The sequence below is a fragment of the Ursus americanus genome, chromosome 28 (assembly GCF_024610735.1).
Source record: "Ursus americanus isolate L20-20 chromosome 28, mUrsAme1.1.p, whole genome shotgun sequence".
In the NCBI taxonomy this organism is placed as follows: domain Eukaryota; kingdom Metazoa; phylum Chordata; class Mammalia; order Carnivora; family Ursidae; genus Ursus; species Ursus americanus.
In genome coordinates, this window is record NC_142154.1 from 563,322 (window position 1) to 582,097 (window position 18,776).

Consider the following 18,776-nt stretch of genomic DNA (forward strand, 5'->3'; position numbering starts at 1 on the left):
AGGCTCTGCCTTCACCCCTGCTTCCCTCACAGCCCCGAAGAGCAGATCCCCTCAGCCTGAGGATCCCAGCTCCCATCGACTCCTCGCTCCCCACTGACAGAAGGCCGGGTCTGTGCAGGGTGACCACGGACCCTGCTGAAACCCCCACCGTAGTGCCCGGGCATCGAGGGAGGTTTGGGACATAGTCCTTTCAGGGAGAAGAGGGCACAGGTCCCCCCCGGGGGTCAGCCCCTGGCTCCTTCTTCTTCCTGCTTGGACCACAGAGGCTGGGAGGGGGCCACCTCGACAGGCGTAAGGGGGACTCACTGATGGGAGGAAAGTCCTGGGTCCCTAGGGGCACCCGGGCCATCTTGCCAGTGTGGACTCTGCCCCCTGGGCCTTCCTACTGCTGGGGGCAAATGACCGGGAGCCGCACTCGCGGCTCAGCACCCCCCTGCCCCGTCCACCTGCAAGGCCGCCACTTCGCGGGAAGACAAGTCCCCAGCGTCCAGTGCTCCCAGGAGATTCACCTTCAAGTTTGTAAATTTAGAGATGCTTACATGGGACAGGATGCTTTCAACAGCTTCTGAAGATTTCTGCCAAGGTTGGGGGGCTGGTTTTCATCTTATTAAACGAGCCCTTTTTGGGAACGTTCAAACGTCCGTCCCAGATTGCTGAGGCCGAGCTCCCTGGACGTTACGGAGCCACAGGGTGCGGGAAGAGTTAGGAAAGTCCTTACACGTGTCACACAGGCCACTGGGTACAGAGGCTCACAGTTGGGGTGGGGACAAGCATGTTGTCCTGGCTCCGTCCTCCCTGGGGAAGCCCCTCCTGGGGGCCGCAGCCGGAGGGGCAGGAGGCTCCCCAGTCCGTCTGCAACAGAGGCTGGAGGCGGGAAGGAGCCGGTGCTCAAGGGGCCCAGGTCAGGCTCTGGGAGCACGAAGGGGTCAGTCTCCAGCACGGAGCAGAAACAGGTGTGAGGCCAGCAGGGGCAGAGCAGTGAGAACAAAGGGCGGGGTGGTGGGTGCCTCTCTGGGGGCAGAAGGCCAGCGCCGAGACATAGCGAGCACCGCCCGTGTGCCAGGCATGGTGCTAGCCTCGTCCCTATGCCCAGGGGACCTGAGACACGGCTCTCAGCGGCCCCACTCTAGACAGAGGGCCACAGGGGTCCGGAGGGCAGCACTCCAAGCTCGTGGGGGCTCGCCAAGCAGCAGTGAGCCGGAGGTGGAGGCCAGGCACCCCTCCCCAGATCCAGGCCCTGCTGGGCCGCAGCTGTGCCCGCCCCGGTCCTCACCTGTGCCACAGGTGACCGTGCACTTGGTCCAGGGCCCATAGCGCCAGGAGAACTCGGGCGGCTCGACCTGGCCGTGGCCATCTGCCTCCCTGTGGATGGTGTACTCATAGCGCACCCCGGGGTTGCTCTCCTGAAACAGCAGCTGGCGGGGCGGGGCGGGCCGTGAGCACAAGATGCGCCTCAACCCACCCAGGACCCGCGACCCCGAGCAGCCATCCCCCAAGGAGCCCACCCAGCCTCCGCTGGGACCTGGGCTACACCGCGGCAGAGGCCCCAGGGCTGTGTCCGGATGTGGGGGGGCTGGATCCCGCAGGCCCGCCCCGCTCCCCAACCCGAGCCGCGGGAGGCGGGCACCTGGATCCAGACAGGCTCGCTGGTGGGGCCGGGGGACGTGAGGTTCTCCCAGTTGCCGGTGCGTGCGTACGTGAAGGTGGTGCCGGCCACCTGGTAGTCCCCGTTCCACTGGATGGTCCAGCCCCCATTCAGGAAGTACTTCTCGGGGTCCTCGCTGCGCAGGGCCAGAAAGTTGGCGGCCTCAGCCACCTCCTCGATGCGGATCTCACGGGCGCCGGCCGGGATCAGCCCCACGTCCACATAGCCTGTGGCCAGGGGTTGTGCGGAGGGTGAGGGGTCGGCCGTCCCCTCTCTTTCCCCTCTCCCCCCGGCTGCTGATGGCAGATTCCACCATGAGCTCAAGGTTCTGAGCTCCCCAAAAGGCAGAGGCTTCCCTTGGTCCTAGGTCCCCTAAACCTCAGAAGCGTTCCTCAAATCCTGCCACCGTGACCCACGCCTCTTTACCCCTCTCCTGGAGACCTGGGCTGGTGTCCGTGTCACCAGCCTGGGCCCTTCCCCTGGGACGCTGTCCTCGCTGCCAGCCGCTCTGTCCTTTCACGGACTCCACGCGCTTTACCCTGGGACATGGGTACTGCTGTCACCCATTTAACAGATGGGGAGATTGAGGCCCAGGGTGACGAAGTAGCATGCCCAAGGGCTCTGCTGGGGGCTGGGCGTCCTGGCCCGGTACGCAGGGCCTATGGCAGCCCCACCCTCACAGTCCCCAGACAGAGATGCGCCTCCAGCTCTTTCCTCCCAGTGCAACGCCTCTCCCACGTCACCCGAGTCTTTCGTGATTCAGCTAAACTGCCACCTCCTCCAGGAAGTCCCCGCTGACGTCCCCAGGTCAGGACCTCCTTCAGCAGTGCTCTCAGCCTGCTGGGCCTCCCACGCTAAACGCTTCAGCCACCCGTCAGACTGTGAGCTCCTGGCCTCGGCGCCCTCCTCACCCAGCACACGGTCTGCACTCAAGCAATGCATGTGAAACAGAGCCAGGGGTGTGGGAGTGGACCTGGGGTCTCTGAAGCCTCCCAAGAAGGGAGGAGCCCTCTGAAAGGGGCCATCAGCCAACCCGGGGTCCCAGGCAGGAGGACGCCCTCTGAAGAGGTCTCTGCATCTGGGCCGAGCTGCCCCAACACCGGCCAGGACCAGGCTGGGCAGCTTCCCTGCTTCCCATCTCTAGGCTAGGTGGGAACCCTGGGGACAAGGAGTGGACACCAAGTTAAGAGCACCCCCCGCCAGGGGCCCCAGCGCGTACCCAGGCCCTCAGACTCCTCGAAGGTCCTGCTCACGGTGTGGCAGGTGGAGCCGTTGCCGTGGCACACGCCACAGCGATCCTCCACGGCCCCAGAGTCGATCTGGAAGTCACAGCCCACATTCTGGAACACACAGGAGGGAGACTCTAGTGCCGGCTGCCAGCCCCCCTGGCCCCAGCTGCCAGGGTCTGCCAGGGCAAGAAGGAGAGGCCTCCGGGCTCCAGGCCTGCCCGCCAGTCGTGCCCTCTGACCTCAGGGGGGCCCCTCCGCCTCTCCGAGCGCACTTCCCCAGCGTGAAGCAGGGCGTCCGACTGTGCCGTAAAGCCACGTGGAGCGGTGCCGTGAGGCACAAGAGGGCAAGTTTTGTGCGGAGTGACAGCAGGCAGGGGCACGGGCGTGCCAGGGGTGGCTGCCCCACGTGGACAGGAGACTCCCAGAAACAGGGATCAATGTCAACGGTCCAGGCGAGCACCTCCCTGCCGCTCCGATTCCCCAGAGGCTGCACGCGGGGGAGAGTGGCCGGGGACACGGGGAGCGAGGAGAGGCCACTGCAGCGACCTCGCTGAACCCCAGCACACGGATGCAGGAACGGCCGCCCTCTCTAGGGCAGAAGGAACCGCTGCCCGGGGTCAAGGCCACCACAGGAGGCCGAGCCACGCCTGGGCGCCAGCTTCCTGGCAGGTGCTGTGCGGTGCAGGCCGAGGCTCAGAGGCTTGGACGGGGCAGGGAGGGGGTGAGAAGGTCCATGGCGCAGAGGCTGGGTGTGAGGCCCTCCTGTGAGGAGCTCCAGCGCCAGCAGCGGGGGGGGGGGGGGTCTCTGCTGACAGGACGGCAGAGCTGGGAAGCCCACGGTACAGCCTGGAGGGCTGGGGCCAGAGGGGAGGCGGGGGGCCCGGGGCAGCCAGCGTGGGAGACCCTCTCCGGGCTCAGGCACACCTTGCAGATGCCGTTGATGCAGAGGTCGTGGCCGGGCTGGCCCTGGTAGCAGGGGGTGCCGTCGATCACGGCATCCCGCAGCTTCTCAGCAAAGTACTCGTTGGCGGGGCGGCAGTGCAGCTCGCAGGGGTTCACTGGGGGCCCAAGTGCAGGAGCCATGAGGACAAGCAGGGCGGGAGGCGGGGCGGTCCCAGGAAGACGGAGGCCAGCGGGAGGCCCCCGGGCCCTGGCTCTCGGCCAGGCTGCAAGCTGGGGAGTTGGGGGGGGCTGGGGGGGTAACCTCAGGCCCCCAGACCCCGCCCCGGGGGCTTCCGCGTCCCGTGGGTGGCAGGACTCACCGTAGTTGACCACGGGCACCCACGTGTGCAGCTGGCCCTTGTAAAGCACGGCATCAAAGCGGCTGCACTGGACGTGGCGGAAGGAGGGGCGGCCGGGGGGGCAGGCCTGCAGGTTGCACAGGCGGAAACGCTTCCGCTCGCCCACACAGTACTTGCCCTTGTATTTGGGCCTGTGGGGAGAGCCGGGTGGGGCTGAGTGAGCGCACAGTGAGTGCCGACTGTGTACCTGGGTCCAGGAGCAGACCCTCGGACTGATTCCAGAGACCCCAACGCCCGCCCACCCTCTGGCTCTGGCCCAGACCCTCTCCCTGTCTGTGAGGACCTATAGGACGGTGGCAGCAGGAAGCTAGCTCTGCCCCCACCCTGCAGTGCGCCCCGGGGCAAGTCTTCAGCCCCCTCTGGGCTCCAGTTTGCTCGCCTATAAAACAGGGCTGGGGCTGCCCCTGCAGAGTGCTGCTGGGAGCCTGTGACCAGCCAGGGACGGGGCTGACACTGCCCAAGGGGCAGCTCCCAGTGTCCCGAGGACCCCAAGTGCGGACTCGTTCCTGGTGGCAGCCCCCAAGCCAGCCCAGACCACAGACTGCCGAGCACAGGGCCCTAGACGGGTCTGGTTCCAAGTCCCGTGCCTGCCAGGGCAATCTTGCGAAGGGGCCTTGTCCGAAGGAGCAGAAAGCTCCTCGGGCCGCACTACTGCTGGCTCCCCATCTCCTGAATCTCCAGATCACCCTTTATAGGTGGGGAAACTGAGTCCCAGAGAGATGAAGTCACTTGCCCTGGGGCATACAACTGCCCCTCTCATCTCAGACCCACAGGCGCATCCAATGCCAGTGAGTGAGTCCTTGCTAAGCCCTTTCCATGGACTAGTTGCGGGTTTTCATGCTTTAGCTCTGCTGGGGGGACCCTTCGGTCACCCCAGAGTACGGTTTCCCTGGAAAGTGAGACTCAGAGGAGGGGTGGAAAGGGGATTTGAACCCTGATCCAACCAAGGTCCAGGGTCTAATCTAAGCTCCTGCCTCCCTCCAGCCAGTTACTGTGCTGCTGGGCCTTGCTGTTCCCCTCTCTGCAATGGGGCCAGCACCGGGGACCCTGCCTGCCTCCGGATGCCCCTCCAGTGATTCGAGGAGGCATGATCTGGGCATGGTCTCTATGGGGACACTTGGGAGCGCAGGAGGCTGGGACAGAGCCAGGCTCTCTGCGGTGGGCTGACTCAGCTCAGGGCGCCCAGTCCCACCTGTCCCTGGTGCCCCCAGACCCGCACTCACACGGGCTGTGTGCACTGCCGCTCAGCGCTCTGCACACCCACGCCACAGCTCCGGGAGCAGACAGACCAGGCGCTCCAGCCAGACCAGCCGCCATCCACAGCCTCAGGCCGGAAGCCCACAGGCACGCACTCCCCGTTCAGACACCACTAAGACAGACGGGGGGTGGAAACGCCACCCGGCCCCACCAGTTATCCCCGGTGGGACCAAGGAGTCAGGAGGCCCCCTCCCAGCCCCCCAAGACCCAGGCCCCACAGTGGAGCAGAGCAGGGAGTACAACGGAGCCCCTGTGCTGACCTTCTGCAGACCAGCCAGCGGCACCATGTCCGCGCTGCAGACGGGCCCAGGGCCGGAGAGGCTGGGGCTCTGCTAGGAGCTTGAGTCGGTCTGAACCAGGCAGCCTCCACAGCAAGGGCACAGCGGAAGCCGGGCCTCTCCCCGCACCCCCACCTCCACAGGGCGCGGCGCCCCTACCTTGCTCTCCCCACAGCTGGTGCCGTCCACGGCCGCGTCCAGCTTGGAGTGACAGGTGGTCCCCACGGAGCACCAGAGTGTGTGGCACACATTCTGCAAGGAGGACCCGGGCCATACTCTCACCCCTCCCTGGGGCTCTGGGGGTGAGGGGGGATTGCGGATGGGACTCCCAGTGGGCCCCTCCCGTCTTCCCCCAACAATGTGGTGCTGCGGGTGCCCAGCCCTGGGGCTTGCCGCTCAGAGCAGTCTCCAGCCCCGCCCACACCTCTCGGCCCCGCCCGCTCGCCCAGAAAGACACCCCCCACCACCACCACCAAAGGCCTGGGGACTCCCTAACAGGGTGATGGCCTTCACCTCAGGCGACCTCCCCCAGGTCCATGCAGCGTACATTCTGTTTTGCCTTTTATAACTCGGCCCTGGGAGCTAAGGGCCTTGCCCAAAAGCCACAGTCCGCAAAGGGTCCACCCAGAAACCGGACCTGCGTCTGCGGCGACCTGGCCATAGCAGCTCCCACAGACCATGGTGTCTGCCAGGCACCCCGTACGGGATGAGCCCAGACCAGCGGGCGCTGCAGGCTGGGGAGGCAGCCCCCTGCCCCACGAGCACCCCGCACTCACGTCCATGTCGTCACAGAACGCAGAGTGGGCCCCGTACTGGAGGCGGCACTGGTGGCCCACGTCATAGAGGACCCCGGGTGGCACGGAGGGGAAGTCGATGACATCCTTGCTGGGAGAATCATCCAAGCACAGGCCCCACCCTCGGCTGCAGAGAGCACAGGAGGACGGGGCAAGGGGGACAGCCTGAGAGACCCACTGGGGAGGCCTTGGAGAGGAGGGCAGGGGAGGGGAGGGCACAGAGCACTGAACCTGCAGGACCGCAGCCTCCTTGCTCTCGCAGCCCACCTCCAACCCCCAACCTGGCATTCGGGGCTTTCCCACTCACTCCCCTTCACCTCCAGGCACTCTGGAGGGCTAAACAACGCGCCCCCCTCCACCCAGGGTCACAGATTTGCACAAGCTGCTCCCTCCCCCTGCAATGCTCTGCACAAACTGTGAAAACTCTCTCCGGCTCAGCCGTCCCCTGCCCTGCCCTGAGTCCATGCGGCCTCCTCCCCTCAGCACAGGCCGGGCCACCGCACTCAGGGTCTGGAGAGCATCAGCTCACAGCTGATACGGCAGCGGCAGCACGCCTCTGTCGGCCCCACCCCAGGCTGAGATCTAGGGTCTCTGGCGGGGACAACAGCCCAGGAGGGCCGGGGACAGCCCTGCCTGCCCTCTGCCAGCCTTCCCTGGCAGGGCAGGGGACCCGCACCAGCAGGCAGGGAGTACGGAGGCAGAAGGGCCCTGCGGAGGGCATCCCAGGCCCGGCTCCAGCCCACCTCTGCCAGTGCATCTCTCCATGGACCCCTGTGCACAGCTATTGCCTCTGGGGGCCAGTGCCCATCCCGCTGCCGGGGTCAGGCCCCGCATGTTGACCAACCAGCCCAGGGCTCACTGCTGTCCTGTAGGAATCGGAGAAGTGCCCGGGGACCTCCCACAGGGCAGTGGCTGGAGAGAGCTGAGGTTGGGGGCCATGGGTAGTTGGCTGAGGCAGCAAGGACACCCCAGCCAGGCAGGGTAGGGGGAGGCAGAAACCTCGTTTTCCAGTCTGGGGTGCTTGAGGGTGGCTGGTAGCAGGTAGGGGGGCCAGATGAGCAGGGGATCCTGGTTAGAGTCAGAAAAGCAGAGGCGATGGGTGCTGGGGTTTGACAGGGAGGCGTAGAGGAGACACCACAGGACGGGGACAGGCCAAGAAGACGGGAGCAGGCCAGCACATGGGCCAGCGTGGGGGGAGGCTGGTCAGCCTCTGGGATCCTGGAGTTCCAATTTCAGAGGGGAGCTGTGGGGCCCAGGGTGGCATGGGTGTCTGTGGGGTTTCCTGAGGCCCCCAGCTCCACCCAGAGCTGCAGGGGACCACCTATGCTAGTGGAAATGGGTGCTGGCAAATAAGCAGCCCTCTGCCCCGGACAATCACAGGCCAGGTCCTCAGTTGCTCCTCAAACGCCTGTTCCGTCTCGGTACACACGCAGGGCCCAAGGCACAGCGGCACTCGCCCTGGGTCACACCCATAAGCGTGACCTCAAATACCTCACCCCGGTGTAAGTTCAAAACCACAGCAGCTGAGCCCTGGCAGAGAGAGAGGCGCCTTCCAACCGCTGGCCTGGCACTTGGGGCCAAGTGTCAGCCTGGGCGGCGGCGGGGGGTGGGGGGGAGGCAGGGTCACCCTGGCCCTGCGGCTCCTTCTTAACTGGAGTTTAAGACATGGGTTAGGCAGGCTAGCCCACCCCTGACTCAGACCCAGACTGGGGGCTCCTCCAGCTCGGGGTCTGCCCTGCCTCTGTGCCACCCCAGCAGCCCCATGGTCACTTCTGGCCTTTTGTCTCCTGGCTGGAACTTGCCATGTGTCATGTCCTGTGGGCCCGACAGCTGCAGTGACAACAGCCTATCTGACCCATCCTGTATGTGTGTGAGAAGCCGGGGGCACTGGGGGGCCCCATGCAGGACCCGCCACCAAAATCAGGGCCCTATTCAGGCCCAAGTGCTCATGGGGAGTCGGTACCTCACGCTCTACTCTCAGCCATGCGGCCTTGGGCCATCGCTCCGGTGACCTGGGCGACCTCATCGCCAGAGCCTGAGGCTGCCTGAGGGATCCCAAGCTACCGAGGTATAAATAGCAGCCTGTACTTGGGAAAGTCACAGGGGCAGTGGCCGCCAGCCCTTCCTTCCTCCGGCCGGCTCACCTCCAGGCCCCTCACGCTGCTGACACATGCCCAGAGTTATCAGCAGAGCCCGCGGGGCCTCCCGTCCATCCACGAGGGAAAGCAAGGAGCCCAGGAAACACGGCCTGAGCCCCCACTGGGCATCGTCTATGCATCCTGCTCACTCTGTCCCGACCCTATTTGGGTGGAGCCCGTCCTCCCCCCAGCAGGGAGACGAAGGGTGAGGGGCTGGAGGACAGGCTGGCACCACACCTCCCACCTGAGGCCCCCTTCTCCTTCCCCCTTTCCTGGCCTCCAGGATGGAAGGGCAGGAGGTGAGCCCCAGACCACCCCGGCTGCCAACTGCCTGTCTCTGGCCTTGCCCTCACGCAGCCCCCCTCTCACCACCCCCCCAAGGCCCCCGGGCAGGCTCTGCCCGATCTCCCCGCCCTCGCCCCAGGCCCCCAGCCAAGGCCCTCTTGCATTCCAGCATCTGAAAGAGCACAGAGACGCTGTGTGTGTGTGTCTGTCCTGGAGGCAGGGTGCAGGGCGGCTCCCTGGGTGGGGACAGCTGGGAACAGGCCCTGGGGGTGTTGCGGGGGTGGCTCATTTTCCAGCCCCTTCTCTTCTTCTCTGCCCCGGCTGGGGCAGGAGACACGCCCTTGGGATTTTTCCAGGCCTGCTCCACTTGCCCAGGCTCCTGCACAGGTTTGATCCACCTCGCCCACTGAGAAGCAGTGGTAACCGGCGCCCGGCTCTGAATGCGAACGGTGTGGTCGGCAGTAGGCTGAACACTCACAGCTATCCGCCAGGCAGCCCGTCAGGAGCCTCGTGGAACGTGTCTGCCAACACGAGCAAAAGCCGAGGCCAGAGTCCAGGCCCTAACCATCACCCACAACTCCTCTCTGCCTCCGCCCCCCGCCCCTCAGCCATCCCTCCACCGTCAGAGGCCAGAGTCCCTGCTCACACCCACAGTAGACATGCTCATGTCCCCACTTAAACCCACAGTAAAGGATTTCTAGAAAAACATGGCAGACTGAGCTCCACGTCCTCCCAGTGATGAGGGAGCAGAAGGCTGGCTGAAGACAAAGCAGAAGCTGACACCCTGCAACCCCCCCCCCCTCCATGGGATGTATGTGACATTCCTCAGGCACTCCCGGCTGCCCTAAAGGACAAAGAAACAGTTAACCTATAGAGACCACACTTGTTTAAGACTTGAGTCTCCCTCAGTTTACAAATGTCTTAGCGAACGAGAACCAAGCATTTCTGTCACTAACCTCGTTTCCAGAAGAGAATGTAAATACAACTAAATGTCTTAAACCCTGCAGACCATAGACAGATACTTCTAGGAATCCAGGAAGTTCCCAACTATCTTAATGTTAATGCCTTGCTAGAGGGAAAAACAACTCTCCTGTGTCTTGTGAATCTTCTTTAACATATGAAAATCCTCTTGAAAACTCCCTTTTTCCTTTCCTCCCCCAACCCCATAGTATACAAGAGCCACCCCTCACAACCCTGGTGCAGCAGCTCTTTCTGCCCATGGGTCCTGTCCCCGTGCTTTCATAAACCACCAATTTTGCACCAAAGGCGTCTCAAGAATTCTTTCTTGGTCGTAGGCTCCGGACTCCACCCCACTGAACCTCACCGATATTTCACAACGTCATCACCAGAACCCCACTAGGATGACAGTAAGAAGAAACAAGGACACAAAGCAAGAGGGAGGTGATGAGGACAGATGACAAATGTCAGCAAAATTCTGGAAGCTGGAAAGCAGATGGTCAATTAGTAGCTGAGCTGATGGGACAGTGAGAGCCACAAGCCAAGTCCTACAGGGAGAAAGTACCCAGAAGCAGAACCCGAGAAAGGCTCGGGCTTAGGGCCCAGGGAGCCGCGGAGGCCAGGGTGCCAGCCAGTAGGGCGGGGGACTGGAGACATCAGACCCCACCTCCGCTCCCCAACCCCATGTGGCCAGGTGATGGCCACTTCCCTGCCTACAGAGAGCCAGGGCTCGCTCTCCAAAGAGGGTGAACCAGTGGATCTGGCCCAGGGACACCCACGGAGGAACCTACAGAGAAGGGAACAAATGGAAGTCTACACAGGGAAGGGTGGGAAACCACCAAGGCCTTTCCCCACCTGGGTCCCAGAATGCCACAGCCAGACTTACGCCTTCCAGGACAAGATGAGAGCGTCTCTGGGGAAAGAGAACCACTCCAGAAAGGGCCCTAGGTGCTGATATCTGAAGACCTTCCGAAGACAGCCCTGTCCCGGCCAGTCCCTGGTCACAGACTCAAAAATCCTGCCCGGTCCACAAGCCTGCCAACTGGTATCTTGGTGCCTCTTCCTGCGTGTGACAGGCAGCAGAACTACTCAAAGCAGAACCTTTGACATGAAATATTTTTTAAAATTAAGGAAAAGGGGCACCTGGGTGCCTCAGTTGGTTACGCATCTGCCTTCGGCTCAGGTCATGATCCCAGAGTGAGCCCCACATCGGGCTCCCTACTCAGCAGGGAGCCTGCTTCTCCCTCTGCCCCTCCCCCAGCTCGTGCTCTTTCTCTCTCACTCAAATAAATAAAATCTTAAAAAATAAATAAATAAAACTAAATTAAGGAAAGAAAGATATTGCAGGGAGCAGAAGAAAAAAGTTTAACCCATATAAGGAATAACCTCAGGAAGAGACGAGAGGAAACCACGACTGTGGAAACATGATAATAAAAAGGAGTATTTAGTGAACAAGGAAGTTCAGGAAGTTGAAAGTATAGAAGAAACTTAATAGAAGGGTGAATATAAGGATGTCATCCAGAAAATAGAGATAAAAACCAGTAAAAAAAAAACAAAAACAAAAAAACCCATAAGGTAAGAACATGAGAGAACAACTGAATGTTGAGAGTTCCAGAAGGAGAAAATACAAATTATCGAACAATGCAAGAACATTTTCAGAAAGGACATGGGTTTTTAGGGAAAAAGCATCCACCAGGTCTAAATAAGCAAGAAAAATCTCAAAAAGGGGCGCCTGGGTGGCACAGCGGTTGAGCGTCTGCCTTCAGCTCAGGGCGTGATCCCGGCGTTATCGGATCGAGCCCCACATCGGGCTCCTCCACTATGAGCCTGCTTCTTTCTCTCCCACTCCCCCTGCTTGTGTTCCCTCTCTCGCTGGCTGTCTCTATCTCTGTCGAATAAATAAATAAAATCTTTAAAAAAAAAAAAAATCTCAAAAAGACGACCTAATCACCTCACATGTGAAGAAGCCAGTAAAAGAAGAAAAAACAAAACCCCAAACCAGCAGAAGGAAGGAAAGAATAGTGATCAGAGCAGAAATCAATGAAACAGAAACTAAAAAAGAGACCAGATCAATGAAACCAGGAGCTAGTTCTTATAAAAATATCAACAAAATAGATAAATCTTTAGCCAGACTCATCAAAACAACAATAGAGAGAGGAGACAGAGCGAGGAGACAGGAGAGAAGGGCCACAAACAAAATCAGAGATGAAAGATGAGAAATACAAAGGATTGTAATGATGAAAAACTATGTATCAACACACTGAACAACATGGAAGAGATGGATAAATTCCTAGAAATACATAACTTCCCAAAACGAAACCAGAAAGAAATAGACAATTTAAACCAGCAATGAAACTGAATCAATAATCAAAAACTCCCAACACACAGAAGTCCAGGACCGGACGACTTCACAGGTGAATTCTACCAAGCATTTAAACAGTTAATACCTATTCTTCTCAGACTACTCCAAAAAATAGAAAAGAAACTTCTAAATTCATTCTGAGGCCAGCATTAATTACCCTGATACCAAAACCAAACAAAGACCCCACTAAAAAAAGAGAATTATCGGTCAATATTCCTGCCTAACATAGATGCAAAAATTCTCAATAAAATACCAGCAATCTGGATCCAACAATACATTTAAAAAATCATTCACCATGATCAGCCTTCCCTGGCAGACTCATTCACCATGATCAGCCTTCCCTGGCAGACTCATTCACCATGATCAGCCTTCCCTGGCAGACTCATTCACCATGATCAAGTGGGATTTATTCCTGGGTTGCAAGTTTCACAAATCAATCAACGTGATACATCACATGAGTAAGAGAAAGGATAAAAACGACATGATCCTTTCAAAAGACACAGAAAAACCATTTGACAAAGTACAACATCCATTCATGATAAAAACCCTCAACAAAGCAGTTTCAGATTAGACGGAAGATACCTCAACATAATGAAGGCCACATATGAAAAATTCACAGCCAACATCATACTCAAGGATAAAACACTGAGAGCTTTTCCTCTAAGATCAGGAGGAAGACAAAAATGTCCACTCTCGCCACTTTTACAAAACATAGCACTAGAAGTCCTAGCCACAGCAATCAGACAAGAAAAATAAATAAAAGGCATCCAAATAGGCAAGGAAGAAGTAAAACTTTCACTATCTATAGAAAACCCTCAAGACTCCACCAAAAAACTACTAGAACTGATAACTGAATTCAGTACATCTCAGGATACAAACTCACATACATACATCCATGGTCCCCGAGACCCCACTCGGTCCCGCCTTCCCGACGCCCTCAGCTCCCTTGTGTCTCAGCCCCCGCTGCTGTATGGGAGCACCACTCCTCCGCCGGCATGTGTGTCCACTCTTACTGGCTGTCAGACACAGCTCCGACGGCCTCTCCTTCCAGCCCGGGGAGACCGCTCCCAGCTCCAACTGCTGCCCTCCGTGCTCCCCTCCCTCTGGCACCAGAATGCCACTCCGGCAGCCCCCCTCCCCCCCGGGGCAGGGCTTACTCCAGGAACCTGGTGATGTACTCGCGGCTGCAGCGGGACCAGGTGAGGGGGGCGGTGTCGTACAGGAGCTGTGGAGACATGATGAAAGGCCGTTTCCCAACGGGCTCGCAGTCATTGCCGCTTCCATCATGCTGAATGCCAAAGCTGTGTGAGAGCACAGGCCGCAGGGGCGGGTGAGCCGTGGGAGGCCGCCAGCCCGCCCCTTCCCGCCGGCCTGCACAGTGCGAATCCACTAAACCACTGTGTGGCCTCAGAAAGGTCAACCCCTCTGGGAGCCTCGGCCTCCCTGACCTACAGTGTGAGTGGGACAGCTGTGCTCCCTGAGCCCTCCTCCAGGGACAACTGCCTGAGCACCTGCAGGGGCCAGCCAAGGGGCACAGCGGGGACAGGCAGCCCAGGCTCCCCCGCTGGCGCCCAGCACGGTCTGACAAGGGTCGTCGGCCCAAGGCTGTGCGCTGGAGTAAAGGGCCACCCTATCCCAAAAGAGTTCTCAAGACATCCTCCTTGGAAAGGAGACGAGAAAAATTACATTGGCCTGGCACTTTCAATGTGCCAGGCGCCGTGCTATGCCCTTGCAGAAACCCTCTCTCTCTGCGTCCTCAGAACTGCCCCGGGGCTCAGAGAGCTCAGGACCCGGCCCAGGGAACACAGAGAACAGCCGATTCGGGGCAGCGTGCTCTTTCTACCACCACAGGCGGCTTCGAGGCCCTGCACCCTGTCAGTCAAGGAGCCCAGAGTGTGTAAACCATGACCCCCCCCACGAAAACCTCTGAGTGGCAGGCCCGGCTGTGGGCCCACCCTCACCTCAGCCTGGCGGTCTGAGGTGCTGCCCCATCGGCCAGCCTGATGGCCTGGGCCCAGCTGGCTCAGGACATGGGCCCCGTGCAGGCGTGTCCGCTGGAGCGAGCCTTGAGCATCCCTGACTCCAACCCCCTGGACCAACACAGAACACACAAAGGTCCCCAGAGGGCAGAGCGCTCGCCTGGGGACACAAGCAATCAGGAATACAGGTGTGGCGGGACCAAGGGTCAAAATGCAAGCACGGAGAGCAACGTGGAAGGACCACTCAAGACCCCTGCTGACTTTCTGGCCGTGCCAACCCCACTTCACACAAGACTCTCCCCGAGCCAGCCCCAGGGGTACCCGGGTGGGCCTCTCCCCACTGGACAGGAGAGCAGCCTGGCTGTGGGGACAGTGCAGGAACAGCACATATGGCCAGGCCAGGGGCGGGCTCCCTTCCCTGGGACCCGGGGCGCCCCAGTGGGGAGGCGGAGCTGGGCTGTCGGGGCGGCAGCGGGAGGAGTACCTGTGTCCGAGCTCGTGGGCCACGGTGAAGGCCAGGGGCAGCCCCGTGTCCTCGTTGATGTTACAGCTGCGGTGCGGCTGGCACATGCCCGCCACATGGGACAGGCCCAGCGTCTCGCAGGGTCGGTTCATGGACCCACACAGGTCCTTCCTGCGAGTGCAGAGAGAAGCGGCCCTCAGGCTGACCTGGCCCGGTGCCAGGCCCCCCGGAGCCTAGAGCCAGCCAGCGCCAGCCAGGAGGGTGGCCCTCCCCTCCCGCCCAGACAGCCCGCCGGCACCATGGCCATGTGGGGGCAGGGCCCTCACGCACATAGGACACCCGTTCGGGGCCCGAGCAGGATTTTGGTTCCTGTCCCAGGGAGAGTGCTGAGAGGTACTGCCAGAGCCCTGCAGAGGGAGAACCGTGAAGGACCGCCTCCAACAGACCTGCACTTCTCCGAGGTGGGGGGAGGGGTTGGTGGCTGAGCGGCAGCTTAGGCCGCCCAACGGGGACATGGGGATTCCTTCCAACGGAACTGCCGTGTATCCAGACCGTGGGGGTGGACACGGGAACTCACACGTGTGATGACGTGTGTTAAGCACACGCTCACAGGAATTCCAGCTGGGGAACAGCTGGGGAAGCGTGAACAGCTCTGTGCACTGGACCAGGGTCGGTGTCCTGATCATGGGTTCGCGCTCTAGGAGGCCAGACGTGAGCCCTGGGGCAGTGGGCGCAGGCGTAGGGAGTCTGGCATTTCTGACCGTTCCAGGAGAACCCACAGTCATTTCAGTATAGAAAGATGTCCCCAAGCGCTGACGGGATCCCGTCTCCAGCCTCCTGCCGTCTGGGGCCCCGTGCACCCCCCGCAGCTGGCACCTGGTGAGCAGGATGGCGGTGTCGTGGTGCAGCGGGTGGGCGTCCCCCTTCATGTTGATGCTCTTCTGCCACTTGCAGAAGCTCCTCAGAGTGTTGTCTGCATGGTGTGTGATCTTCAGGTCTTCCTGGGCCGACAGAGCACAGCAGCCACTGGCGCCTCCCCCGAGCCCCAAGGGGCCACGACCCACACCCCATACGGACACAGGACACCGAGGCCCAGGGAGGCAGCAGGAGAACGAGAGCCAGGCCTGTGGGCTGGTCCAACTCCAGTCTGACCACCCCTCCCGCAGGCACACCCCGGGGGGACCGGAGAGAAGGCTGGCCAGGGACTGGGGGGTAGAGGGGGCCCTGCCCGGCGCCCTTCCACACTGGGCGGCTCCGGGGACGGGGCAGCGTGAGGCCACGCGGCCTCTCACCTCCTCCTCCTCCAGCAGGACCAGGCGCACGACGGTAACGTGGATAGGGTTCCCGATGCTGGGGTCGTGGAACAGGCCAGCCACCTGCCCAAGAGATGGGGTCGGGCTGTCACCCTGCACGGAGGGTGCAGACAGCCACCTCCGACCCACCCGGAGCACGCACACCCACGTGCACACGCGCGTCCCCAGCCCGGGCCGGGCCTGAGCACCAGCGTGGGATCTGCTCCCCTGGCTTGCACCCCAAATGCTGGCTTCTCGGCCCACTCCAGGCCCTGCTTTGCCAGCTGTCCTCAGCTGGGACAGCCCTGAAGCCTCCTGCTGCCCTGGGGACGCCACGACCAGCATCCCAGGAGGGAGCCCTCCCACGAAGTGGGAGACCTGGGCAGAACCTAGAGAGGGGATGGGGACAGGTGCAGGCCCCTGGAGTCTCCCCACTGCCCTGCTGTCCCATGGGGCAGGTATGCACGAGTCTCCGAGGCCCCGTGGCTACACAGGGGACCCCCCTCAGTCCCGGGAGAGAAGGCCACCCCAAAGATGGCCGGTGCATCGCGGTGCAGGGAAAGCGATCTTCTCTTTGAGAACTCCCTCAGGACAAGGAAGAGGCCAGCCCACGACCGGGGACAGGCGTCGGGTTCCCAGCAGGCGGAGATGGCGGGATAGGCACTTACAAGTTGGCTTCTAACAATTCCATCAAGAAAAATAATATTCAAACAGGAACGGACAAAACACACACTTCAAAAGAGCGCCAGAGGCCTTGATAACGGGGACGAATTGCACTTTGAGAACCCAAGGTCAGGAACAGGGGAGACAAGTAGGGCTGCCGTGGGGCCCCATCCACCGCCTCCTCCCACATCAACCCATTCTGCCCCACCCCCCCCAGCTTCCCTGCATCCACCTCCAAGGCCACTACCCAGGCTGAGGAGCCAGCACGTCCTGTCTGGCCGGCTGTGGAGATCTCTCAGCGGTGTCCCCACGTACCCTGCCCACCTACAGCCTCACGGCCACCTGCCACTGAAATGCAAGCCCAATCACACAGTGCTCTTGCTCAGAGCAGTAAGCGGGTCTTCCCGTCCGCAGGGCGAGGACAAAGTGCCAGTCCCCACCCACACGCTGACCGCCTCTCTTGTCCTCACTCCCTGGTTCCAACTACTCTGGCCTGCTCTCAGAATACCTTGAGCGTCCCTACCGCAGGGCCTTTGCAGATGCTGTGTCCTCAGCCTGGAATACCCTTCCTCTCATCCTTGCCCAGTTACGTCCCCCTCTCTTTCCAGCTCTCGACCCTCCAGCACGTCTTCCGGGGAGCCTTCCTTCCACCGGCCGCTCCCAAAGCACCATGAACTTGTCCTTCCTAGCAGCCCTCTGCTGACCTGCACATTCCTCAGGAGGATGGTGTCACTGATGTCGCTCTCCTCAGCCAGTCCCGAGCTCCACGCAAGCCGCGTCTGTGTGGGCTCCCTCTGACAGCCCAGCGACCCACCTAGTGCCTGACACACGACGGGCTCTCAAGAAATAGCCGAACGAATGAATCTTGGGCACTCGCTAAGTATTTTCAATGCACTGTCTCGTTTTAAAGTAGTGGAAAATGAGAAAGATTAGAACAAGTCTTTCCTGGACGAGAGACAGGTGGATTTGGCAGCAGGTCCCAGCAAAGTGGGTCTGGATGGTGGGGAAGCCCCGAGTTTCTGCTAAGACCTGTCCCGACAGCTGGCCCCTGTATCCCGAGTTAGCGCTGGGGGCAGCTCCATCCACGTCCCTTAGCACGTGGAACACCTCTGCCCTCAAGAAGCATGAGGACAAAGCAGACACTGGAGGCTCTGGAGGGAGCAGAGTCGTAACTCGCTGACCCACTCAACAGAAATAACTGGTCCCCAGGAAGCCCAGCCCTCCTCTGCTGCAGGCCTGGACAGCAATCCCGGGTGTGCGGTGCGTGAACAATCTGGGGGTTACAGGGGACCACAAGCTTCTGAGCCGACCGTACGACACGAGCTGCTCATAAACGGCCAATGTCCTCAGACAGCGTAAACAGAACTAGGGATGCAAAGTGCGGCAGGCGGGGGACTTGTCTTGTGAAGCCTAGTGCAGACCCAGCTGAGCTCCCAGACGCAGATCTGGGTCTGGCACAAAGAGGACGCTGACGAACTGTCGGAGGCCCTCAGAGTGACGCTGCCTTGCAGGGGGCTGTGGGGCTGGAGGCCAGGGGCTCTTGGGCGGACACATACCAAGCCCAACAGGAACAGTCCTTGTATGGAGCGTCCTACCTGCAGTGTCCTATTTGATGGTCTCACTTCTAACGTAGACGTAACTACCCCCATTTACAGGTGGAGCAACTGAGGCTCCAAGAGAGGGTTAATTGGGGATCAGAACCAGGTGTGACCCAAAGCCCCTGCTCTTCTTGACTTTGGAAAATGCCGTCTGTCCAGTTGTAGGGATTCTCAATGCTTATTAGCTCTGAAGGCTCTGAGAAGTCCCGCAGTAAACAACTCTGTGTTCCTTTTTGTTAACCCCTGTTGCCAAACCTCTTCAACAGTGGCGTCTTTTTTCACAGAACACTTACTAGCATCCCTTGGAGTAAGTCCTCCCTAGAACGTTCTTTGAGAAATGTTACAATGAGCCAGAGTTTCCCATGCATGGGACCCTGTTCTCACATGAGCGTTCAATGAACACGCATCTGCCTCAAAGGGACACAGAGGGTAAGCTCTCCCCACCTCCACCGCTCTGCTCCCCCACCCTTCTAGCAAGCTCTGTCACCACAGCCTCCCGGCTGCCCGTCTCTGGCACACACTGGGGCTCTGGAGG

The 18,776-nt window shown here is 60.6% G+C and overlaps 1 protein-coding gene across 2 annotated transcripts in view; it reads right to left on the reverse strand.

Moving 5' to 3' along the window:
- The window catches only part of ADAMTS7 (ADAM metallopeptidase with thrombospondin type 1 motif 7), a 39,005-nt gene that overhangs the window by 8,295 nt on the left and 11,934 nt on the right, over positions 1 to 18,776 (reverse strand). For both annotated transcript variants that reach the window (XM_087856574.1, XM_087856573.1), the window contains exons 5-16: positions 15,981 to 16,064; positions 15,565 to 15,689; positions 14,710 to 14,859; positions 13,404 to 13,547; positions 6,487 to 6,631; positions 5,870 to 5,962; positions 5,399 to 5,544; positions 4,137 to 4,306; positions 3,799 to 3,932; positions 2,865 to 2,985; positions 1,628 to 1,872; positions 1,274 to 1,415 (exon numbers count right to left, since the gene is read on the reverse strand). In XM_087856574.1, coding sequence (XP_087712700.1) covers positions 1,274 to 1,415; positions 1,628 to 1,872; positions 2,865 to 2,985; positions 3,799 to 3,932; positions 4,137 to 4,306; positions 5,399 to 5,544; positions 5,870 to 5,962; positions 6,487 to 6,631; positions 13,404 to 13,547; positions 14,710 to 14,859; positions 15,565 to 15,689; positions 15,981 to 16,064 — 1,699 coding nt within the window. The remainder of the gene's footprint in view (positions 1 to 1,273; positions 1,416 to 1,627; positions 1,873 to 2,864; positions 2,986 to 3,798; positions 3,933 to 4,136; positions 4,307 to 5,398; positions 5,545 to 5,869; positions 5,963 to 6,486; positions 6,632 to 13,403; positions 13,548 to 14,709; positions 14,860 to 15,564; positions 15,690 to 15,980; positions 16,065 to 18,776) is intronic.